Genomic DNA, 26,836 nt, shown 5'->3' with positions numbered 1-26,836 from the left:
CTACCGCCAGGAGCCACCGTAGCCGCTAGCTGCTGCGCGTGGGCAGTGCGCCCCGCGCCATCTCCCACTCGGCCGTGAGCTTCCATAGGTGCGCATGGGTGCCCTGGTGCTCGTGCACCGTAGCGTCTGTAGCAGGCCAATAAGAGCCTCGAGGCCACGGCCGCTGCTACGTCCGCCTGGCGCGGCGGCATGAAGCAGAGGAGCGTCAAGGACCTCATGTTCGGCGGCGTAGACGAGGAGATCAGGGTCCTGCGCAGCGAGCTCCGGATGGTGATGCACGGCGAGGAGAGGAGCCGCAAGGTGCTGACGACATCTCCGTTGCGCTCTCCGACGAGAGAAAAATTAAAATGAGGAAAAAAAGAAAAGGACTAAAAGAAAAGGAGAAAATAAATTCCAGAGGACATTTTAGACTTTTTCCGCTGCGGTTTGATACCGATAGTGGCAAATATTGACGAATGGCGTGTGGGGAAAAAGAGTTATGGCCAGTGGCACCAGGGTGTGTTCGAACTTTTTAGTGTCCTGTATATTAGGACTATCTTTTATAATGGCACACAAGTAAAAGGCTCTTTATTTTTCCTGGCCACGCAGGGACGCATCGGGGTGCCAGATATAATATTACTATATGATATTATATGGTGAATTAGCAGAGTGTTGATATAACGAGCTGGAGAGGTGAGACTGCAGCACTAGCTATATCCTTGCTTGCACACATATATATTTGGTTTCAGAAGTGCTAGCGTCCGGACGTCCGGACAGACGCTCGTGTTCGGACGTCCGCACGCTACACTCCATTTCGCGCTCCACACGGGGCCTGCCCCGCCCGAGCGACAAGAGGGAAGGGCGCGCGACGCCTACGATTCGGTAGGACCCGGCCACAGCGTCATATGGATGCCTTGCCATCGCCGGGAGAGACGATGTAGCAGAAGTTAGGGAGGGGAGATGCAACACCTGATCCTACTTTTGAAACATCCAAATACAACAGTTGCAACATAAGTCTGAAGGCAGTTGAAACACTTGAAACATGCTTTTGAAGCACTGAAAAAAAACACATGAAAAACACTTGAAAACCATTGCAACCATACGCAAACATCCAAATAAAACACATGCAAAGTATGTGTGAAACATGTGCAACATCCAGATAAACACACTTGCAACTTGCATCCGGAAAACACCGATGAAACATACCTCTGGAACATCTGAAACACTCAAAACATACGGTTGCAACATGCCTCTGAAGCAATTGCAATATATGCAACATGTGCAACATCCTCCGATCTACTTTTGCAACATCCATATGAAACAAATGCAACATACATCTGAAAACGCCTGAAACACTTAAAACATACATATGCAACATAGGGGAGGGGAAGGCTGGCCGGTCGATTCCAGCCGTCGGGATGGGGGGAGCTCGGTCACCAGGGTGAGAGAGGGCGCCGCCAGGGGTGGGGAGGGCGCCGGGCCGGGGTGGGGTAGAGCCGCCCAATCTCCTGCAACACCGCTCGTGCTCCATGGATCTCGCCTGGGTGGAGGAGAGGGCCACTGGATCCACGGGCGTTGGGCGCTCCCGGTGGGTGCGTACGCCGGGGTGGGGGAGGGGCACTGCTGGGGTGGGGAAGGTGCCGCTGGGGTACGGGAGGAGGCCGGGGAAGAGGACGCCAGGGTGGGGGAGCGCACCGCCGCTGGCAAGGGAGGCAGTCATGCCCGCGCATCAGGGTAGGCGCGGGGCGCGAGCGTGGAAGGATGGAGGAAGCGAGGGACTGGGTGCGAGAGCAAGCAGAGTGAAGCGTCCGTCCGTTTCGGACGTCTTAATTGGAGCATTACCGATTTGGTTTCTCTGAGTTGTACAACTAATGGAGATGTGAGGACTTGCGCATGTACAGTACGTACTAGTGTTGTGTGCATGATTTCGACTTATTGACAGGTTTTACTATAGAACATGTATGTTCCCATCCCTCCCTTGTTAATTAATGTAGTCTATTGATTGAGAACAGGTATATTATACCCACCCATAAGGCAAAAAACTATACACCCACAAGGCAAGCACATCCACCCCCTTAAATTTGCTCCAGCTCCGCCCCTACATCCGCGGTTGTGAAAATCCTCACCACCAAGGTGAGTGTCACCAGCTGTGGCCTAGATCTCAAAGGTACGTTCCTCGATGGGAACAAGAAAAATTGGGTGGGGACGGTCCCCATGTAGCAACCTTGGGCACCCTGTCATGGATTCGTGGCACGCGTCCATGCACATGCATCCAATGTATAAGAGAGATGTAGTTTTTTTTCCCATTATTCCTCCTAAATTTAAGCAATAGTTTCATTTGTTAGATGGACACGTGTACCAAACTCATTGCGGGTGCCCACTAGTTACTCCATTTTTTCCCGAGAAGATAGATATCAAAAGTTCTGCCTCCAATGCAAAAGGTCAAATATAAAAACGTTCTTGTCAAGGCCATAAGCAACAGCAGCAGCCGTCGGCTCACAGATGATGGATCCGCATAACATTTGGACCAGCGATTACCCCAGCACCCTTGGTGGCCTGTCTCTGGGAGTCATTGAAGTAGGCCAGGCGGGAACAGCGACAACAGCGTTCTTGAATGAAGGTGTGTTGATGAACGAAACGTTGTGTAACAAACCCCACGCCGCAAGCAAACAGACATGCACGGTCAAAGCATGTTTGTCCTCTGCTTTTCCGATCCCTGCCTACACCTCCTTATCATCTCTGCAGATGCTCTGCTTTGCATCAGTATATCATATACACAGATACTCTGCTTTGCAAGGAAGGAAAACATAACGGGTCAGAGCAGATCACAACCCAAATGGCCGGCCGGCACCGGCCTCCTTGCGACGCCATGTATGCATGCATGGGTGCGATTGAGAAAGCATAGATGTAGATGCAGTTACCACAGATTACCACAAATTATCAGTCACCAAGTAAGGCATAATTTGCGAATGTGCGCAACTATGACCATGCGTCCGGCATGCATATGCTGTCTGTGTACAAAAACCCATGCGGTGAGATTCCAGAATTCATTCGAGAAGGAATGAAGGAAGGAATTGTCTCCATCTAGATCCAAAACCCAGTATCAAGTTCCAGAAGCAAGGAATTCCTGCGTTGCGTTGCCGATGGACATTGGAAAAGAACAACTACGAGTAGTGCATAGGATAGGGTATTCCAGTTCCAGCAATGTCTCTACTTTCTAGAACAAGCACAATTAGGTTATTATTATATTTAATTAACAGTGCAGTTATCAATCATCAAGCAAGGTAGATCTACGAGTAATATATTGTAGTGCGCCATATATATAGCAGCAGCAAGCTGGTTCCATTATTATTATTGGGAACTCGAGCTGTAACTACTAGTAATGCCTGCTCCATTCTAAGTGACCAGGCCCTCGATTCTTTATCATGATTTTTCTTGTGTGAAAATTTCGTGAGAGAAGTACCGTATCTTGAATTTAGAGAACAGTGTAGCCTCTCTATTGATGGACATCGAGAAGGGTGGTTTGAGATTGCAAAAGTGGTGGAGGGTGGTTTAGAGAGTCTATAGGAGCCTGGGTTTTTGTTTTTCTTTTCTTCTAAATTTTATGATAAAGAGGTTTGTAGAGATCCTCTTGGAGATTCTTTAAGTTTATTTCGCTAGCTACCTATACATGCATGCTTGTTGTATTCAGGTTATTGCAGGATCATGCCTGTATAATGTATCTGTAGCGAATCCACATGTTAACAGCAATTTCTATATGGATCCTTCCTAAAAAGGAAAAAGAAGGAGCGAAATAGGTAACTAGAGCGAGGCTAGCTCAATTCCTGTGTTAGTTTTAAACTCCCCTGCTGATCGCCGTTTGATGTAAGTATAATAGACGTCTTGATCTTTAAACTCCCTGCTGCTCGCCTTTCAGTGTAAGCAAGCATACTAAACGTCTTGATCCTTAAGCTACAACATTTTCGTATCCCTTTGCTAATCCTTATTGTCTTTTAAAACAGCCCATAGATCTAGTTTGAAAATAGAATGATCGCAATCCAAATTATGAGGATCCAGTATAAGGTGATTTAGTGCGAGTGGCACAAAAGAATAAATGATCCTATGGTTGTTTCGAAGAAACAAGTGTGATTCTGATGTACATGTATATGTATAGGACGGACGTTTGCTCGAGCCGTGGCTGCCATCTTGGATGCTATGGGACCCTACGTGATGGAGCTGATAGCCAACATGGCAACAGAAGAGGTGAAAATGTTGCTGGGTATATCCGGCGATATTGAGAAGCTAGAGAACAACATGGAAAGTATCAAATGCTTCCTTGCTGATGCTGAGAGGAAGCGCATCACTGAATTGAGTGTGCAAAGATGGGTGCAGAAGCTCAAGAACGCCATGTATGATGCCACTGACATCCTAGACCTTTGTCAAATCAAAGCTAACAAGCAGAGCGAATCGAAAGGTAGCAGCTTGGTTGAAAAGGCTCCGGGTTGCTGCCAACCATTGCTCTCCTGCCTACGAAATCCTGTGTTCGCACACAAGATAGGCAGCCGCATCAAGGAGCTCAACCAGAGGCTGGACAACATGTACAAAGAGGCTCACAAGTTCAACTTCGTCATCAATCTAGGCTCCCACCCGGAGCAGAGGATGTCCGCTAGCAAGAGGCCTAGATCTCAAAGCCAACTAGTCTTCCACCAGGGCTCACCAGTAACAGGAGGCATGCTCTAAGAGAAGTGCGCCTGTACAAGCTGAGCAACCTGACATATATAGAGAACTTCCCTTCAGTCGTGGAACTTCAAGTATTCGACTGCCCGGAGCTGAGAAGGATCAGGAATCTCTCTAAGTTACAGAAAATCGAGATCTTATACTGCCCAAATGTGGAGGTGCTAGAAGGAGTCCCGTCACTTGACAGCATGGAGATGATGGACGGCACCATGGAGACGATTCCCGAATATCTGACAACAGTAACCCCAAGGTATTTCAAGTTGACATGCAGCGAGAAGTTGTACAAGTCCTTGTTAACAGGCAGCAGCTCATGTGAGTACCACAAGATCAGCCATATCAAGTCATGCACTATCGACTACTTTCGCAGAAGATGAAGATTAATTGCTGCACGGCCATATCAGAAATAAATCAAGTAGATATTCAGGGAACTAGTATTACTTTTTGCTCACAAGGCAGTGTACCTAGTCGTACTACTTTATGCAGTGCCGCTTAGTACACACTCTATTTTTAAGTATCTTTATTCATTGATCGTGTAACTAATGTATGCAGGGAAGAGAGAGACCCATGGTGCTAGCTTGCAGTGGCCCGCGGGAGTGAGACCCGATCGGTAGAAGCTCGTCATCTGCACCAAACAATACACATACTCTGTTTTCTGAATTGCTCTGCCTACTACCAATGGGGAAGGGACTGGTCATACCCAGACTGTGTACAAAACATTGAAACAAGAAGCGAAGATGTTGGAAACCCTGCTGGTGATCTTGTAGTCTTGTGCATCTATATTTCTTCACTGCATAATTATTGTTTTGAAGTAATGGGCCTATGTACATTTGTTAAAGTAAAGGACATCAGGTGCTGAACGGAATATCTGTGATGATGAAATCTTTTGTAGTGCAATAATAGCAGAAAGCGAGCGGACATGGAGCACGAATTTGGTAGGCTGATCCTGATAGACGTTCATGAAACCAGGCAAATCATTCTTGCTCGACCTGACTCGGCTTCCTTCATGTCGATTATCATGGGGCTGTCCTCTGCTTTCCCTATCTCTGCAGCAGCAGCGTATCCTGTGCCTTCTCGTATGTATGTATGCATGGAATGGAATGGAACGGAACACGACCTGCCTATCTATGTATATGTATGCTTAATAATACTTCGAATCATGTGAACAGAGCAAAGAGGATGTAGATCAGAGCAGAAACAAAGCAGAGCAGATGCAGTGCCAAGGCACCCTGTAGCTTGGGCTCTCGGTGGCCCTGGACTCAGGCTGACACAGAAAAAAGAAATCTCATGCGCAACCATATACTTCTTGGCATCATCAGTATGGATAAGCAAGCCCAATTAGTTTTGCCATGCACTCGGCCTGTAAACTAGTCTTACTAATCCATCATCAACTTGGCCAGTTGTGGTGATATACAAAAGCGCCTATCAGCGAGAGTCGGCGTCAGGCACAATTAAATTTCTTGGCAACATTTTTTTGTTACTTTAGATATAAAGTTAGAGGACTATTATAAATTATCATTCATAGTGATGAAGCTGGTTAATTTGAATGCAATGCTAGGTGGTAATTTTAGATTATGTTTTATAATGGCCAAGGTGGGTAATTTAGATGCAAATTTAGGGGGTTATTTTGAATTATTTTCATAATGGCAGATGTGGGTAATTTATATACAAATATATATAGGGGGTTATTTTGAATTATCTTTTGTAATGGTAGAGCTAGGCAATTTCCATGCAAAATTAGGGGGTTACTTTATGTATTTTTCATAATGACAGTGGTGGGTAATTTTTTAATAAATTACAGTAGATCCAATGGCTATTATTAGTGATGATGGTTAGAGTCTACAAAATCAAAAGCCAGATGTTTCTCATTATTATGAGAATTTTTAGGATTTATCTTTTTTCTTATGGCGTCTGATGAGAATTAATCTGGTGCCTCTGTTAGGGCCTCTAATTAGTAGATGTTTCTGATTATTGTGAGAATTTCTAGGATTTATCTTTTTTTCCTAGCGCGTCTGGTGAGAGTTAATGTGGCGCCTCCGTTGGGGCCTCTAATTAGTAATAGTAAGATTATATTATTTCATCTGTGTTATACAAATTTGATGCACGATGGATGGATGTATGAGATTCCTTTTAAAATTTGATCCAAAATTATCCAGGGGATTAAAGGGACAGTGACGCATAATGATGAGTGTGAATTAGGCAACTTAAAATTTTTATTGTAAACTTGGCCTCTAATTAATCTTAGCAAAATCTATTACAAAGAAAGTAATCTATCTGGACGTACAACTAAGAATTTACTTAGTGTGTTGCTATCTCTATCGTAAAAGAGTTATGCAAGTTTCAAACCTATCTAATAGCCTAACAAGCTAAACTAGAAAGGTAAGTAGCAACCTAATAAAGAGTGATAGAGTGCAAACTCCCGTTTGATGACGGTGGTATTTTTATCGAGATATCGGGAATGCTTCCCCTTAGTCTATGTTGGTTTCCCTCGCTATGATGTCCTAGCAAGGTTCAGGCTCCCAGTTGGATAACTCACTAGATAGCTCCGGGCCTTTCCCACACGCAAGTGGATCTCCGAAATGGCCTCTCCGATATAAAATTAATGAGGGCAATTTTCTTTCTCCCATCTCTCACTCTTGTTGGTGTAACCGTGGTTGCATCTACACCACATATGTGTTCTGAATGGAGATGTCATGGCGGGAGTTTCACATAGATGCACATAATAGTCACTTATTTAGGTTGAGTAATTCTCGTATGAATTTTCCAAACATATACGGATATTTCTAGGCTACCTGGAGACATTCATAGGATGAAATTCTTGCAGCACATCGTGGTTGATGGATGTCCAAATCTAGACCATATTCCTAGCTGCATTACACAACTTCTGCATCTAAGAACTCTTAGCTGCTGTTTGGTTCCCATGACAGTGTTTTAATACCCAAGCTCTTGTTTCGAGAAAGAAAAAAAAGAAAGAATAAAATAAGAAAGAGAAGCGTCCATTGTCTAATGGAGAGGACAGAGGTCTTTTAAACCTTTGGTCAAATCCTATTGGACGCAATTTTTTTTCTATCTATTCTTTAAATCACTATACTAAAAACTATTTTTTTTTTTGCATGATTCAAATGAAAAAAGTTAAAGAATCTAAGAACATTTTATGGGTTCCGAGTACATTTGGACAATAACGGCGGCAGGGTCTGGTGTAACTTGGAAGAGATAGGGCCTCTGTCCCAGCTTAGGGAGCTTACATTACATCGTCTAGAAAATGTGTCTGCTAGCTCGTCGGCTGGAATGGCCATTATTAGTAGCAAGCAGCACCTTGATTACTTGGAACTAAATTGGAGCACCAGAGGATTAATGGGACTGAGAGATGAAATGAACAAGCAGCAGCAGAAGCGAGCCGTGGAGGAGGTAATTGACAAGCTCAGCCCTCCCATCCAGCATACGACATCTACACATTGAAGGATACTTTGGTAGCCGGCTGCCAAATTCGATGATGGTTCCAGCTACATGGGTCTTTAAGAGCCTGAGGATTTTAAGGATGGACAAACTTCATTATTATACCCAACTACCCAACGGATTGATGACGCACGTGCCATCAAGAGTGTTGGGCCTGAGTTCCTGTCACCCTCCTCCCTGGCAGTGGGTGGAGGTATTGTTACTGCTAGATCAGTAGTAGGTTTTCCTAATCTGGAAATTCTTCTTCTGATTGGCTTGTATGAATAGGAGGAATGGGACTGGGAGGAGCATAGGGAGAGTGAGACTACAGAAGCTATGGCCATGCCAGCTCTCAGGGTTCTCTAGATTGATAACTGCAAGCTGAGGTATCTTCCACCAGGGCTCTCCAGCAGCAAGAGGCTTGGTCTGAGGCAACTGAACCTGTACGAGCTGAGCAACCTGACATCCGTGGAGAACTTCCCTTGAGTTGTGGAGGTTGATGTAGTCGACTGCCCGAAGCTTACGAGGATCAGCAGCCTCTCCAAGTTGCAGAAGATCAGGATAGTCAGTTGCCCAATTGTGGTGTTGCTGGAAGGAGTCCCATTACTTGACAGCATGGTGATGGAGGACACCACCATGGAGACACTTCCGGAATATCTGACAACAGTGACCCCAAGGTATCTTAAGTTGACTTGCAGCAAGAAGTTGTACGAGTCCTTGTTAACATGCAGCTCTTCCGAGTACGACAAGATCAGCCATATCAAGTCCCGCACTATCGACTACATTCGCTCAAGATGAAGATCAGAAATAAAGCAAGTGTATATTTAACCAGGTAGTCACTTTTCTCTCGCAAGACACTGAACCTACATGTAGAGTCAAAGTCCCTCAGGTAACAAATTCTTAGTACGTATTCTGAAGTAGTAAACTTTATTTGTGCAGGTATGCTTATGCCATTTTGCTATGGTAGTGGGAATGGAGTCGGATCGGTGGGAGCCTATCATTTTCAGCACGCAGATTTCAGTTGTGTACCATCTGCTTGCTCTTGCTTTGGCTAAAAATCATTTCTAGTGAGATATACAGGACTCTGTACAGATTGCCATGGGCTGGACGACGCTTGGAATTATAATATGGTGAAGCAGAGTGCTGAATAGAATCCTTGTCTTAAAACTTTGGCACTAGTGATTTCATATTCTTTTGCTCGCATATTTGTAAATTAATTATGGTTCTGCCTTGGATTGTTATAATGAACGAACATGTGGTGACGAATGAAACGTTCTATAATCAAGGTTGTCCTCTGCTTTTCCGGTTCGGGCAAGAACTGTATGTTAATCCTCTGCTTTGTACCCTGGACCGATATATACACGTCCTCTGCTTTGAAATGAAGGAAAACGTAACAGAGCATAGCAGAAACTCAACACCTATATCTCTGCTACTTTTGGGTCATGATGGTGTTTTCCTCCGTAGAGAGTTTGTCCTTTTGCTTTTCCGACCCTTGCAAACACCAACTCTCCAGCATCTTAGCCTGCTTTGCATGCTAAGGAAAATGTAACGGAGCAGATCAAAATCCAGCACCAGCAAATCGATCTGTAAAGTGTTAACAACAGTCAGGGAGACAAGAGGAATTTGGGAAGAAGCCAGAAGAGCTGCAGTTGGGTCGTTGGGTTCAGATGAACAACGTTTACACCGAGGAAGAGTTGTTCAGGTTCATACATGATGCCTGACACAAGAGTGTTCTGGCCCATATTCGGCACTCCGCTACTAGCGCACCCTGTTTACCTGATCCGGCCCATACACACTCGGGTTCTTCCTTCTGGGCCTACGCTACCTTGCTGTCTTCAATCGATCTATAGTATTTCCTTGTGGGGTTGCTCTCCGCTTTTCCAATCACTGCGGCAGCACCTAGTATTTCCTCTGCTTTGTGGCCTGCACTGCACCAATCGATCTATATACAAGGCCCGCTGCTTTTTGAGGGAGGCAGAGCAAATGGGCAGGAAGAGACTTCAATGTGAGCTGTGACTGAGGAATATAACTCCGGTTCATTGTGTATATATACACCATATCATAACTGTCAGTCAACAGAGGAAGGAGAAACAAAACAAAGCAGAGCACAACAGGCAGATTTAATTTCACACTACTACACTCGCACCTTTCACAGCCGCGTCATAACCCACATCACAGTCCAATTTCGGCCTCGACAGTAAGCTGTCGATGGTGATGGTCATAGTCTTCACCGTCGGCATCTGGGACTGGCTATGGTGTACACTAACACCGCCGATTGACTTATGATCCGTCCGTGATTAGGTCCTTACTTCAGTCGCATTGGAGCACGACCCGGCTATGGATATACACTAACACCGCCGCATTGGCAAATGATCCAACTGTGTCGAGGCTATCAAAACCGTCGTGTGGGCACATCAACTGCCTGTGTAGTGGTCACCAGCACCGTCGCCTTGTACTTCGACCCGACTATCAGTGGTGTGGGTTCACTATCGGTTGGACAGCCGAGACGCATGTGTTGAGGTTAACACCACCATCGCTTCAGCGTATGATCCGCCAGTACAAAGGTCATGGTCATCATCGCCTTGCACCAGAATCCACCTTTGATGATCGTTTAGTCGGTGTCGGGTTACTAAATGATTCGGCGGTGATATACTTTTATCCCTACCGCATAATATGTATAACGACGGTGTTGGATGTTTGCATCACCAACAGCGGTGGTGATAACAAAACAATAAATGGCCCTTAATAGCTTACTAAACATAAAGCATACAGATATAATCATTACATGCATAAACTATGTTCTTACAATAACAATGGACGCTTACCATAATATATATCTCAACTGATGTCCAAACACAAGTGGTACATAGATTGCAAACTAAAGGTACTGATCTCTACAAGCTTCCATAACGAAACGACGTAGTTGTGGTCCTCCTATGTGGCACTCCTGCTTGTTAGGCAAAAATAAATATAATTAGTGCATCATTCGAATTGGTAGGCAATGCACCATGGAACCCCTCTTCTTCCTCCTAGCCAATGCAGGAAAAATGTTCAAAAGCACTCAGACTCCACCTGCACAAAGCAGCACAATTAATAATATCCAACACACCGTTCCTTTAGTTACAAAGCCCAAATTGGCCTATATATAGAATCAAAACAACTACCTACCTGAACAAAGGCATGACATAATTACAACAAAATACAGCATATGCACCTTTGCTGCTCTGCTAATGACTCCATGAACAAGGGAACATAAGGAAGATATTGAGGTCCGCTGCTCATACATAATAGTTTCCAGGTACTTCTAGGATAGCCGATGGCCTGGGCAAGGAGGACATGAACTTTACTGGGGTTCATGTCATATGCAAGCAGTGATTTGTCCTCCCAATAAGGAAAATCAAATTCCATTCTGGATGAACTGCAATCACTCTGTAGGCCACATCACAAACCTTGGTACCAATTTCAATATTATTCTTTCCATATAGCTCCAGCGTGGTCACCTTATGCTTCAATGTCTATTTACTAGTATCATAGTCTTCAAGAATCCAGATTGAAAGCTCATACCTATTCAAAGTATCAGCAGTACATAAACACAACTGACCATGAGCTTCATGGATGGAGATTGCATCACCAGTTGGCCTACGAATTTTCCTCAATGTCTTTCACTCCATATCAACAGTAACTATCTAGGTGAACTCCAGTATGTGCATAAAACCACTAACAAACACACCTTTGCCATATGTCGATACTACAATACCCTCGCCCCATTCAGATTCTTTAAAGATACATGCTCCAGTTTTAGATGAGTAGATGTTGACACCTAAGGAGTCATCATCGTTGATCCCATATTCAAACACATGGAAGAGCGAGGAGACTATCAGATAGAACCCCAAATGAGCTGAACCATAAGAATGGTTGCTACCCGGTAGTAGCAACCATTTCTTAGTCACCAGATTGCAGACAACATAGCGAAAACCAGAGTACTAGAAGAGGATGAGACCCTAGGAGCAATCTGAGATCACGACATCCTGAATGGGGAAGGGCAAGAAGGACAAGGAGGGGTATTCACTGTTGACGCTAGTGAAGTTGCGTTTGCATTTCTCGCTATGGTAGAAGAATCCGGCGAGAATCTGGGCAGCTCCTTATGTTACTCGGGTCCCAAGATGAGGCTATTCCAGGAGCAACAGACACACTTACAGCTGCACAAGGAGCGGGCGGTGAGGCAGCTGAGGATGAGGACCAAGATATGGTCTATGAGGATGGCCACTTCATTCCTCTTGTTGGGGACCTCCTCCTCCATCTTGACAAGGATCTGGTGGAGCGGGGATGGTGATGGAAGCAGCGACACTGTGGCCTGAATCAAGGAATGAGTGACTGTGGAGATGTGTTCGTGAGCTCATTAATAATCAGACGGAAGCTTCATTCGTACTCAGATAAGTCAAGAAGGGAATAAAAATCCAAGAACAATGCATAAGGGAAGTGCGAAAGCGTTACCTTTGCCTTTGGATCTTGCTGCATTGAGCTCGAGCGGCAACGGCGGTGATGAGTACCACCCTGGTCACCGGTGGATCTGTGCTGTCTACCTACTGGTGAGGCGTACTGGCATGAAGCACTAGCTTGTCGGCGGTGACTGGCGGCTTGCACGTCACTAACTAGGGGCGGTCACGCAATTCAGCACTGGGGATCAGGGGCGGTGATGAGGAACAACAGCAATGAGGAGGAGAAAGATGTGGTGGGGGTGTCCTTTGTAAGCAACTATATCAGACACAGGAATGGAAATTTCTGCAAAACTTTGTAAATACGCGGAGGAGTGACGCGTAGGACTCACGCGCATGCTTGGAAATTGACGAAAGCGACGGTGAAGGCTACCGGCGGTGATGATTGGGAGATGTTAGCACCTACTAACGATGGACGTGTCATACGGTCTGTGAACTCTAAGACGCACAAATGGAACGTTCAAGTCACAGCAAATAATATGAACTCAAAGTAATAACTACTAAATATTATGAACATTTTTATTCAGAATGCAGAGGCATGTTACAATCGAACTACTCGCGGTGAGCGTTGCGAATGATGTCCTCTACATCCACCACAGCCAAGACGCCATCGCCCATGGTGGAGAACTGGCTGATCATGTTCTTGCGCTACCGATAGCTCGTCTATCCCAGGAACCCCAGCTCCATCACGGTCAGGTCATCACCTAGCCAAAGCTGGGTAGCAGCCAAGGCTTAAGCGGCCCCTAGACGAATGCAGTACGTGGCCACCTCCATGACCCGCAGTGGCACGGTGCAGAGGCGTTCTGCCAGGATTGTCCCCATAGGCGCTGGAGGCGAAAGCACACAGACGGCGTTGCCTGCTTCAGCGTGGAGGTCCTGGTAGTGTTTGTTGCTCTTGGCCGCCATCCAGGAGGAAACATGGGCATTGTCCTCGGCTACCTGCGAACGCGGATCGCCTCCACTGCCTCGCCCTATGCGGCGATCGGCTGCTCCTGGACGGCTAAAAAGGAGACAAAAAAATGCTACAACTTAAGACATGACATCGCACGTAGTGAAAGAGCAAGATCATATCGTGTCGAATGCCTTACCAGTGAGGCGTGCCTGGGCCTCGGCGGCGGCAAGCTCCACTGCGACCGTTTCTCACTTCACGGTGGCAACAGAGAGGCGTAGACGGTCTACCTCCTGGCTCTCCTCGTGGAGGGTGGAGGTGGCCACGTCTAGCTGCTCCACCAATGTGAGGACGTCATCCGCCCCCCGTCGTAGTCGTCGGAGATAGCCGGAAGCGGGGATCGGCTCTCCGGTGGCGGTGCCGCCGAGCTTCCCTCCCTATCCCGTCGCAGCATTGCACAAAAGTGGGGACGAGCAGGGAGAACCTTCGGTGTCTCTTCTATTGGGTGCTTCGTTGCTCGATCCACCATTGCATGAGATGTGAAAGATGGGGTGTCAAGGCGGAGCGCCAGACGAAGAAGATAGAACGAGAAGATAGGTAAGTGTAACGAGTTTGAGAGAAAAGGAATCGTTTACTTGCTTCCCCGCCTTAGCCTCCGCTTTTATAGAGGATGGGCGAGATAGGCACTGAGCGAGAGTAGGAGTTAAGGCCAGGCCACGTCTCGCACGATCTTAGTGGAGCATGCTTCTCCCGGCAGAAGTAATGGTGATGGAACGGTGTTGGATGTTGGACGGAGAAAATTGACTTGAATACATGGCTCGGCCCCTCTAGCGCTAACCACGATCTTAGGGGAGTTGAAGTGACAAACCATTAGACTATTTTATTCTTCTCAACTGCTTTGAACTATCTTTTGTAATGGCAGAGGTGGATAATTTACATGCAAAATTAGGGCGTTCACACGGTTTACACTGTTGGGGCCTCTAATTAGTAATCGTAAGACACTATGATAAAAGATTCTTTCATTCTGAACTTTTTTGCATTTTCATACACGATTTAAGCGATTCACACGGAGGATGACATTTCACTTCCCCGAGACGTTCGACATCCCGCTCTACGGAACCTTAAAGAATAGAGCGATCATAAAATCCCAAGTGGGGTTTTTGGAACTCACCTTGCTCCGCTCCGATCCCCCTCCCCAGTGCTCCACTCTACCGTGACGTCACTCTCCGACCCGAGGATCAGTCTTTTGCAACCATCGGGCATGTCCTCGTTCCATGGAGAAGCTTTGAACAGAGTGGCTGCTAAGATTGCTAGCTGCGTCGCTGTGGCTGTAGCGGTTCCCATGGAAGATCTTGGTAGCCTGCGGGCAACCTGTTCGTAGATGCATAGGGTGTGCGATGATGCCGTAGTGGGATAGAGCATACCACTATGGCGAGTGATGCTGCATGGGATACACCTTGGGACCTAGAACCGATTCTATGACCATGAGTACCGTGCCAAGCTCATCGCTAGGCTTGCTAGCTTTGGCAACCCGGTGGCCTGCTTCTAAGCTGGCATGCGCGCCATCTTCTTGGAAGACCGCAGCATGCTCATGCCGTGGCTCGACATGCTTGAGCGCTCCGTCATGGCAGACCATGATGTTGCTGCATTTGTTCTCTCCCTTGTGCTCCACAGGTCCAATAGCAGTGCCGGTAACGACAACATTGCCCGGCTATGGTTGAGGAAGGTCGAAGGTGATGAAGTGGGCCCGACGGCAAATGTGATATGGAACAACGAGATATGTACACGACGCCTGTGCCTGGTGAGTCTAGTCATCTGCCTCCTCTGGCCATGCCGGTGCGTCGCCAGGACAGTCATTAGTGCGGAGGTGGAAGCTGTGGCGTCCACGAATGATGGGAAGGTTGGGAGGAGTGGGCTATCTTCTGCAGCGAGGACTGTAGGATCCGCAATGAGTGTGATAGGTTCTTCAGATCAATGTGGTAGATTCTGTGTAGATCAATGTTGATATGTATATATTTGGATGATGGGGATTTGTATGATAAACTCTTCATTCTCCTTAATACAATGATACACAAGTACGATTCCTTTCTAAACTCGTTACAGTTACCTTCCTTCTCGTAGGATGCGGTTCAGATTCCCTTGCACATGTTTCCAGTTTCTTAATACAAGTTATTCAAGTCATCTCCACTAATAAACATGAGCGGGGAAGGCAACAGTCTAGGTCCGCGACATCCACGGCCACCCAAGTGAGTCGCGGGCGACGGAGTAGGGAAAACGACGCGGACCATTTGACTCCCTGCACTTTGCGATCTAACACTAACGCTAAATCACCGTATGAAACAGTGATGGGAGGTGCAATAATGACAATTTGCAAACACAACAAACCAATTTGCAAATTAACCAAGGCAAATACTTCCACCCTAGCACCATCTCAGTGAGGTACTTTATCTCATGTCTGTGTAGCTAAAATGAACAAGGTAAATACTTGATTGACTTTGGTGTGGTTTGAGCACTATTTGTAGACCTTGGAGCACCAAACCCCTGTTGTTCCTTGGCAACTTAATTACTTTCATGATTTGATTGTAATCCACTTGTTGGTTAATAATTAAAATTATTTACTCAAATGCTTAATTAGTAGATGCATATATGTAAGCCTTGTGATTGCTGTTTGTATGCAATAATCTGAGATGATGGATCAAGAATGCTAATGCTAGTTTAATCATTTGGATAACATGTATACATGATCCCTTGTTAATATGGTAATTAATAAGTGTGTTGTTTATACAAGTTTCCACCCTTTGCTTAGCTTTACTTGCAATGTGTTTAAATATGTTTCATGATAGCTTTGACTAGTGATGAGTAGCTGAGTTAATAGTAGTTTACAATCTTGGTAATTAGTTGCTCATGCATAGTCTTGTTAGTAGGTTAAGCAAAGCCCTTGGTTGCACTTGTATGTTGAAATGGCTGCATGAGCAGTTTCTGTTTAGTGGCTGTTTTCACAATGTTAATCATGTTTTCTATAAGTGTATTTAATATAAAAGTTGTAGATAATTTCCATGTCTTGATTGTCCTAAAATTTCATAATTTTAGGCCAGCTGATTTGGGAGTTATGCCTTTTTCAAATTCACTGTCAGTTTCTGTTTACTTTCTGAACAGGTCTGAAAGATGATGCTTTTTTGGCTTAGTTAACATGTTAATAACCTTTTGGTAACAACTAAAAAGTTTCAGTACTTTTCATAAGATTTCCAAAATGTTAAGGATCACAACTTTTGGTGATCTAGAACTCCAGTTATAAATGTTTTAATCTTGATGCCAGATTCTGTCCAATTCTGGACAGAGTTGTTTCTTTGAGCTGTATGACCTTGCTAGCTGCTTAATCACCTTTTGATGATAATAAGAAAGCTGTAGGCCAGTTCTTAAGATTTTCACAAAGTCTAGTATCACCCTTGCTGGATGTCTAAATCTTGTGTTATGATTGCTAGAAGTGGCTGTTGTGCTGCTGTCCTGGAAGTGTGTGTACCTAGAGTTGTTGTTTGATCTTGCTTTTGCTAAGTGAATCATGGCAACGCTGGAGCCCTTTTAACAAGCTAATCTTAACTAGCTTTAATAATTACATGTCTTGCTGTAGATCAATCCAATAGCTTGTATGTAAGCTTGAGATGTTTTGCTATCTTAGTATGATAGGTTTGTGTAATGCTTAATTAAATAACTTGGTTTCTGGTGCCTAAGTTAATATGATGTGGTCTTGCCCTTGACTTGCTTGACTTTTGCAATGTGGTAAGTGTTGCTTTCTATATAAGCACATAATAGACTTGTTAACCAAATAAATAGAATGCCTTCTATAGTTGTACCGCGAAGGAAAGTTGTACTCAACTTTCTTAAGTTAGTTTAAGTTTCTTCATGCACTTGTGCATCTTTCATCATGCATCATGTCATGCATTCTATCATGTTAAGAAAAGCATCATTTATTACGTGTAGTACATACGAGAGTGGGAAGGTTCATGTTGATCAAGTTCCGGAGAAGATCCATCCACCAGTGGTGTTGGTGCCTACTCTGACTACTGGATCTTTCTGTGGAATCTAACCTTCTCTGCAACACAGGCATGCCCGGAGCATAAACCCTTCTCTAGTATTTACAAATCTTTTATTACACTTTAAGTCTTGTGAGATGTGCATTAAGTAATTAGGAGTTGGTCGAATACCGTTGCTACATGATTACCTTGATATTCAGGTATCCTTAGTTCTACCCTGCTAGTATGAATAGGTCGATATCTCTAATGCTTAGTAATGGTTAGACTTCGATAGAAGTCGAATGATGGTTTCATCGTGCGCAAGAAAAAAGGTTTACCTGGTTCTTCTCGGCTATGTTTTTGGGTCATGTGAGTACCATAAAATGTTAATGTTAAACTGAGATTGGGCGGGACTCAATGTTATGGTAAAGGTTCTTGGGCAGACAGGCTCGCCTGGTCGTGCTCGTCCCGCTTGTGTCGATTAAGGACCGATCGTTGTATGGCCACTTGTGATCGTGACTTGTAGTACTGGCCACATACTCTGGTAAGCGTGATACCTCGGCTATTCCATTATGTGAAAGGCTAACCGCGCATTGGGAGTGGAGAGATGGCGAGAGTAGCATGTACACATCCTATGAATCCGCTAGGAGCGGCGCATGGAGGTGGAGTACTGTGCTCTTGGGTAGCGCATGACCCATTCACATTTTGGAGGATTCGAGTGAAGGTTGATATATGTAGCTTCAGGTTTGGGTCTGGGTCTAGCTCAGGATGGCTATGCACTCAGGAGGCTCACGAAGACTTGTCACATCTGAAGATTGAAGTGGAGGCGGAACAAGGGCGATTGTCGGCATTGAGGGCAGACGCGGCGGCGTGAACCACCGACGACGGTCGTGTCCTGGCTCAACCTGAAGGAGAAATGGACAACTGATAAGCCAACAAGCTTTGTGGTGCTAAGGCGAGTATGGAATAAAAGATAGAAGGGAAAGAGGGTAGCTGGAGGCGGCTGGCCATGGCGAGGTGGTGCTCGGCAGCGCTGTGGGTCACCGTGGCAGCAACCGGTGATGAGGCTGGTTCCGGTGGCCATAGGTGATGTGGGTAGGCTCAGTGGATGCACAAGGAGCAAATAGAGCTTTGGGCACGAGCAATTGGATGGAGACACGATGACAGTGGCTAATTTGGCCTACGAGCTAGGGCTACTTGGTGGCGGCGTAGAAAAGAGAAAGGGAGGGAAACACCGGCGATGGGGTGCTTTAATGGAGCGGGCGGGTTCTCCAGACTCACAAGCAAGTGCATGCCATCAAGCGAGATGGCGGTAAACTAGGGCGGCGGTCAACGGCATGCTGCTCGGTGGTAGCTACTTCCTGGCAGCACTGTAGCAACTAAAACGACCATCTTCTTCTCCCTTTTTCTCTCGATTTCTTTACCAAACACGATGAGCTCCCTTAAGCAAAATTGTTCACTGATCTTAGGTCTCCAACTTTGCTTAAAAGATCAACATCAAAAGGTTGACAGATTCTGAGATTCAAACAAGGGGCCAGGTTTTGGAAACTGTTTTACTCAAACATTTTTGGGTAATTAATTAATGATCAAACATCTATCAAACCTATCAACTAATTACATGATATCAAAGCTCAAACATCAATGCAATCAATGGAACAAAAGTTGATCAAATTTTATTTGTGAAAAGAGATCCAATAATTCACCAAAAATTGAACTTAAACATTGATCTTTAAGGACTTAGGCAAAAATTGACTAAATTTGAAAATCAGCCTGAAATCCAATCTTTGGGCTGCAAATTAAACATGTTTGATTTGAAAACATTTTCCAATTTTGCCTCCATATTAAAGAGCATACTTTAAACAACAAAGTTCATATTTACCAAATTTTAATTGTTTAAGCAAATTCTCATATATAAATTCAAAAAATTTCTTAATCACAAATATAGACATTATTTCATGCAACAAAAGAAACACCACATATGCAACATATGAAACATTATATATGCAACATAAACATGCTATACTTGAAACATGGAATGCATTAATGCCACAATACTTGATGCTTATACTTAATGATGCTCATGATCAGAATTTTAGTTGTTTTTTAACATCTAGGATGTTACAATCATCCCACCTTAAAGAAAACTCGTCCCGAGATTATGGAGTGCCAAAAGCCTTGGGTTGAGTAATGGAAAAGGAAATTTGTCAAGCACATTAACTTTGCAAGGAGTTCATAAAACAATAAGGGTTGGTTCAGAGATTACAACCAAAATCGAAAGAAGGATGTATTTAACAATGGATTAGGAAATCCAGGAGAAGCACAGATAGGAATTTCCAAAAGAAGTTCCAAGGAGAGCGAAAGCACGTTAATTGTAGGCTATAATGGATCATGACCATAGACCTTTATATCAGCGAGCGTCCAGCAGAACTTCATGTGGTTGCAATCCACAGGTGATTCCAGGTTTCGACGCGGTACCGTGGTCACTGATCATGGTACCACCATAGGTTACAACTGTAGTAACTTTCCACCAACACATGTCGGCTATCAAAGTCAAGGGTATAGCATGTGTCGTGGTAGAAGAAGACAACGGATGACACATGCGTAGATTGAGAAGTCAAGGATTAGCCAGGTTTTCGTATGGAGTTGGCATAGTAAATTAGTACATCCAGAAGTTCCCAAGGATTAGAAACTTATGGGGCAAAAGATTATCAAGAGATGGTAAATGGCAAAAACCTGGCACATGACGAGATTCATTAGAATAGAACATCTATAAGGCAAAATAGCTGTCCCGGAATAAAAGAACGAAATCTTATCATCAATATATTTTAACCTCATGTGAATGATATGATGCATGCTCGTCCTATATGTCTTCACAACATTAGCGGTACCCAAGTTACTTATATATGGCAGCATTTTATACATTATCTTTACTGTAGCAGACAGGATGTTGAGTAGCACTCTGCAGAGCAATGTCAGAGAAGTTCGACTCTTAACTTGACTTGCTAAAGAAGAGTTGAAAACATTTTGACGCCTTCTGCTTGAATCATCAGAAAGTCTTCAGAAGGCCTTAAAGCAACCATAAGCGAGGTTCAAGAGCATTTTTAGTTTGTACTCAGGGTCTGTTAAACCCTTGTTGTAGGTGAGCCTCATGAGCAGCTAGGCTTTTACCCCTGCTGCATGAGGGTTCAGGAGGAGGAGTCCCAGTAGTAGGAGTTGTCGTGCACCCTTGGGCAGGGTGACCCTCTTTTGTGTGATGTATTATAAGTGGTACCTGTTTTGCTACCCCACTGCCTTGATGGCTAAAACTTTCAAGCACTTGGCCATTTTGACTAAGTCTTTGAAAAATAGTTCTTATGTTCAATTTTGGGAGAATTATTAAATGAATTTTCATAACTAAAATTGGTCCAAACTTTGTTCCATTGCTTGATGCTATGTTTCATCTATGATAATATGTAATTAGTTGATATGTTTGATTCATGGTTGATCACTAATTAATTGCTCAAAGTTGCTAACCCAAAACTATTTTTGAAACCCTAACTGAATGTTCTGAATCTAGTTTCAATCTACCTCTATTTTTCTCTCCTGATGTCACTAACTAATTAGAATTAGGGGATGGTTCCTAAAGCAAAGTTGAAGATCAGATGAAGATGAACAACTTTCATTCTTGGAGTTTTCAAGCTTAAAATGCACAAATGACATGACCCTTAGTGATTATGCTTGATGATACTCATGATCAAGTTTTAACTGCTTTTTAACATCTAGGAGGTTACAATCGTCCCCCGTTGAAGAAATCCCATCCTGAGATTAAGGAGTACTAAAAGCCCTGGGTTGAGTAATCGAAAAGGAAATGTGTCAAGTGCATTAACTTATAAGAAGTTCATAAAACAACAAGGGTCGATTCAAAAGTTACAACCAAGATCTGTGAAAGGTTGTAACTAACAAGGGATTTAGGAAATTCAGGAGAAGCACATTAATTGCGCCAGCTCTAGCTCAGGCTCGACACGCAAGTAGGTGCATGTCCGCGCGTGTTAAGCCAACAGCTAGTGGCGGCGAGCAGGAAGGAGAAAGAGAGGACAGCCGGCGGCGCTACACTCTTAAACGGCGTGGCAAGGCTTCTTCAGACGCGCCAACAGTTGCTTCGAGCAAGCCACGTGGGTAGTTGCGTGCCATAGTGTGCAGGAGCGGCGAAAAATGGGCAACGACCGTCAACGAGCTGCTGTGTGGCAGCTACTTGCCGGTAGCACTGTTCACGCCTGAACCCATTTCTTCACCTCCCCATTTTTCCCGATTTCTCTACTATGCGCAAAGAGATCCCTTAAGCAAACTTGTTCACTGATCTGAGCTCTCCAACTTTGCTTAAAAGATCAACATCAAAAGAGTGATGGTTTTAAATATTCTGGATTTCAAACATAGGCACTTTGAAGCTAAAAACTGAACCTTCAATTAGGGTTTTGAAAACTATTTTAGTTAAGCATTTTTGAGCAATTATTATAGAGGTTAAACAGTAACGAAGCAATACAACCAAATGCTCATTAACATACCTCAAACGTATTACCAATCAAAGGAACAAACATTGGCCAACTTTTATTTATAACAATTAGTTTAATAATTCTCCAAATAATGAACTTAATAACTGGTATCCAAGACAACCAAAAATGTTAAGTGAGGGAAAGACAATATTAAATTTAGTTTTTGAAGCTCCAATTCAACATGTTTGATTTAGAAACACCACCAACTTGTGATTCCACATTAAAGTACACACTATGCACTACAAAGTTTTAATTGTTCAGGCAAATTCACCTATATAAATTCACCAAATTTCTTAATCTCTATTATTGACATCATTTCATGGAACATGTGAAAAATATTATGAGCAACCTATGAAACACGATAATGCAACATATGAAACACTAATCATGCATCATAGCAATGCTATAAATGAACCATGGAGTGCATATATGACATGATACTAGGTGGTTATGCTTGATGATGCTCATGATCAAGTTTTAACCGCTTTTTAGCATCTAGGATGTTACACAAGGCAAATACTATGACACTTAAAAAATAGAGTAACAAGCATCGCCATTCAGTTATTAATTGTTTTTAAGGCAAAAACTATATATAAACGACACATTAACAATTATCACAACAACTTCATTCATAACTTCAGTTACATTCCATAGTTGTACAATAACAAAGACCTATTGAAGACTATTGGGTGTACAATAACAAAGACCTATCAAGTACGGGTACATCCCAAAATCGAGTCTGGAGATAGGCAGTGCAAGCTAAGGACGAGACAGCACCTCGCAAAACTTCCACTAGCACCCGCACCTCTCACGGCCGAGAGAGAGAGAGCAAAAAAAGGAGCATCTTAGTGAGGTGCTTTACCTTCCCTGCTGCACCTCTCATGTTCGAGAGAGAGAGCAAGAGGAGCATCTCCACCTCACATGGTCACGAGCATGTGCATTCCTGCATAGGATGACTAATTGTCAACATGTAAGTTTAGTAGTAGGAAAAAATGAAGGAAACCATTTTTTGTCCACCTTTCTTGTGTAGTAACTTCCTTGTCGATTAGGATATGGTGGTGCTCATGTCTCATGGTCACGAGGAGGGCATGGAAGAGAAGCGCCGCTGTCATCGCTGCTACTCCAGAGGAAGAACGATCGCTAGGGCACCGAGATGGTGAATGGGCACAAGAAATGCGTAGGGCAAACTAGGGATTCCAAAGTGCATTGAGTACCCCTTGGCTTGCCCAAATAAGTGAACCCCCTTAATCGCAAAACTTCCATTAGCACCTAGATCAAGCAGCACCCGCTGCACCTAGATGCCAGTAGTACCCAATCTTGAAGGCCTTCTCCCAATGCCGCTGCTGCCGCCAGAGGAGTTGGAGAAGGAGCACCATGGCGATGAAGAAAATATAGATGGTTGGTGTCATGGGGTCGGAACCGCAACAAGCATTGTTGTTCGAGTCGGTGTCTGAGTATGGGTCTTCGGTGGCTCGAGTGGACTCAAGAACACAAGAATCACAGAGAGAACGCAACGGTTTATCCTAGTTCGGGCCAATCGGTGCCCTACGTCCAGCAACTGATGATCCTTATACTCATATGCACCCAAAATTGGGGGGTTACAATAGGGTTGTAGAGAGATTTGGTAGGGGGTTAGCTCGGTGATAATCCTAAGGTTTCCTCGCTACCGGTGGTGTCTTCCCCTCATCAGAGAGAAGGAAGATGACAAGATGCGGTGGAGGAGCTCTCGGTGCCCCTCGGTGGGTTGCCTTCCTCTTGATGCTAAGCGGAGGCCAAGGAATGGAATGGAGTGGAATGATCTGTTCTCTCCTTCCCCCCCTTGGTCCGACCTTAACCCTTATATGATGAGATAGGTATGGTACATGGTGGTTTGGGGGAACTAGTCTATGGTCTACATGCGCCGGAGTCCAGGAGGGCCTTGCAGCGATGCGCTGTGGACCGTGGTAGTGTCATGGAGCTGAAGAAGCCTTGGGCGCTATCCGACTTCTCTGTTCTAACACTATGCGTGTCCGGTTGTGTCGGCTTGGACCTTCTAGAGTCTTCTTGGTGATGAAGGAGGTCAGCTTCAGGGGCTGACATGTGCGCCCGGGGGCCTCCGAGCCCTTGGAGGCCATTGGGAAGCTGTCTTCTTGTGTTACGCCCTATGCATGACCTTGTCAAAAAAGTGGCCAGCAATGCCGTGCCCAAGGGGCAGCGCTGTGGAGCCCCCAAGCCTCGGTAGCTTGGGGAGTGTCTTCTTACGCCTGGGCCTTGGCTAGCATCATTGGCGGGGTAGGAGCCAAGGGCTAGGCCAAAGTGTTGTCGTAGATCAGGAGCTTGGGGGCTCAGGCAAGCCCAGAGCCCCAAGCGGAAGTCATGGTGGAGCCAGGCTCGGCCGGGCTTCTTCTCAAGAGGGTGCGTGCAAGCATACCTGATGGGTATAGAACCTGAGCCCCTAGGCGATCCTGGAGGGGTCGGTCGGGGGGTCTTCATCGTTCAGAAACCATTGGACTCGAGGCTTAACATACCCATATGTTAGGATCTCGTCTGGAGCCCTTGAGCCCTTCGTGGCCTCACTCGGCGTGATGGCAATGAAGGGCTGAATTTGATCTTCTGGTGATCGAACCCTCCTTGGCTGGGACGGCTTCCGCTAACAAGGGTGTTGTGACCTGCTCGGGGTCTTCTTCTTCAATGTGATGGGCCTTGCTCGGCCATCGGGTCCGAGCGATGATGGTTCTGATCCCTCTGTGCGACTATGTCACATCGTCTGGGCTATAAAGGGTGAGCCCAAAGGGACGCAACGTCTTCAATTCCTTCCTCTGGCCCCTTCTCTTCTTCTTCTCACATCCATCTTCTTCGGTGGTGATGGCGATGATGAATTGTGACGCTTCCCTCTGGGTGAGCTTGTCTTGGTGCGCCGATGGTTGCGTCTCCAAGGCTGGAAGGACCCCAGCGAGGGGAAGTCTAGTCGGGTGACGCTAGCTCTAGATGAAGATCGATGGCCAGGAAGATGTCACCGTCCTCGGCAAGCTCCCGAGAACAGGTGGGGCAGGGTCGGACCTGCCTTCACTTTCCCTGTCTGTGTGCCATGGAAGCTTGGTCGAGAGCCCCAACTGAGGGACCATGACTTTTGCCACCGTGGCGGTGGGTCAATAGCAGTTTTTGCCGCCGTATATTGTAATCGGGTCATTCCCAATTAATGAAATGAAATTAATTTCGTTTGTAATCCCATTGCTCTCGAGTCATGCTCAGAGACTTCATCCCTCATTGGGATGGGCTATTACGACAATGGCCTCATTGGCCAAGATTGCCATGCCCGTGCTACTAGTGGGTAAGTCCTTGAGAACCCCTGGTTTATGGTCATTCCATGCCCCGGTCATGTCCCCAGAGGGGAGATCCTCGGCTTCCCGATCAAGACACTCATATACTTCCCAAGCCCATCTATCAGTACTCGGGGGCTCACTGCCTCCCTCGTTGGGTCACCACAAGTAGCTCAGGGTGGGTACTCAGACATCGCTCGTACAGACTATCGGGACACTTTTGGGTGTCCTGCTACAGCCACGTGGGCTCGTCTCCCGAGCATCCCTCGCACTTTAGGTGCTTCGGGTGGCCTTGAAGCCTAGTGGGACGGCCTTAGAACCCTCGGCGATGCCCCTTTCGGGGGGCCCCACACCATCGTGTGGTACGGTGGCCCAGTCCAATGAAGGATTAGGAGACATGCAGGTACCTGCAAAGAAAACGGAATGGACACAAGAGAAGGGAAAGATGACATAGCTGGTAATGCTATGGTTGGGGACATTTCATTAGCGCCTTGCGGATCCCTTGCTCGGTCCTCTCGCTCCGTCCGTCCTATCCTAGCCTCGCTTAGGGGCCTTCTATGGTGGTTCTCCTTTAGAAAGGTCAGCAGGTGGTTAGCTTGGTCGATGCTTTGGTGCCACCAAGACAGCTATCACTAGGGTGGCTCAGGATAAATGAGACAATTATAGAGAAAAGTGAAGCAAGAGGGTCGGGAGGATGAGACTTATCTTGGTTTTTGTTGTTGGAGAGGTAGGCCAGCGAAGAAAGTTAGTAGGCGGGCCATGGCTCACGAGATGGTGCTTCTGGGTGAATGGCTCGGCGTTGGCCTTCCCTCATGGGGAAAGGTCGGAACTCATCTCGATCAGGTCAACCCCTTCTGGGGGGCCGATCACCTAGATGGAGGGGCCAACCGAGCCACAGCAGCTGCCAAGAACCTTGTCCACCTCGCCGATGCTCGGTCGGTCGAGCGCCGCTGCTACCTTGGTTGCTTCCTCCACCGATTCCCTTCCTATGTCATGGCCAGAGCCATCAGAATCACTGAGGGCAATGAGCGCGGCCACTTGGGTGATACAGTCTTGCTCACAGTAGTAGGCTTGCTCGAAGCTTCCTATGATGGTGATGACCCCGTTTGTGCCGGGCATCTTGAGCTACAGGTAGGTGTAGATGGGGATGGCCATGAACTTGGCGAAGCACGGTCGATCGAGGAGGGCGTGGTAGATGCCGAGGAAGTCAACCACCTCGAAGGTGAGTGGCTCCTAGCGGATGTTGTCTAGCTGGCCAAAGCTGACATTGAGTCCAATGCGCCCGAGGGGCACGGCTTCCTTCCCCAGCATGATCCCATAGAATGGTGCCTTGCTGGGGCGCAGGTTGCTATGGGGGATGCCCATCTTGTCGAGGGTGCTAGCGTAGAGTATGTTGAGGCCACTACCCCCATCCATCAGCACCTTGGTGAGGCGCGTGGTGCCCACGATTAGGCTGACCATGAGCGGGTAGAGCCCTGGATGAGGG

General features: G+C 45.7%; 1 protein-coding gene across 1 annotated transcript; it reads left to right on the top strand.

Annotated features, from left to right (window-relative positions):
- The first annotated feature begins 4,188 nt into the window (after positions 1–4,188).
- Positions 4,189–4,698, top strand: LOC136489651 (putative disease resistance protein At1g50180). The gene has a single exon (XM_066486229.1). It carries the CDS (start codon positions 4,189–4,191, stop codon positions 4,696–4,698), a length of 510 nt encoding a protein of 169 aa, XP_066342326.1.
- The last annotated feature ends 22,138 nt before the right edge of the window (positions 4,699–26,836 follow it).

Source organism: Miscanthus floridulus, chromosome 10, assembly GCF_019320115.1.
Source record: "Miscanthus floridulus cultivar M001 chromosome 10, ASM1932011v1, whole genome shotgun sequence".
NCBI lineage: Eukaryota > Viridiplantae > Streptophyta > Magnoliopsida > Poales > Poaceae > Miscanthus > Miscanthus floridulus.
Note: the sequence above shows the minus strand (reverse complement) of the source record. Positions and strands in the feature narration are given on the sequence as shown.

Excerpts from the sequence above, each read along its gene's own strand:
- LOC136489651 (XM_066486229.1), top strand. The coding sequence starts at position 4,189 with ATGGAGCTGATAGCCAACATGGCAACAGAAGAGGTGAAAATGTTGCTG.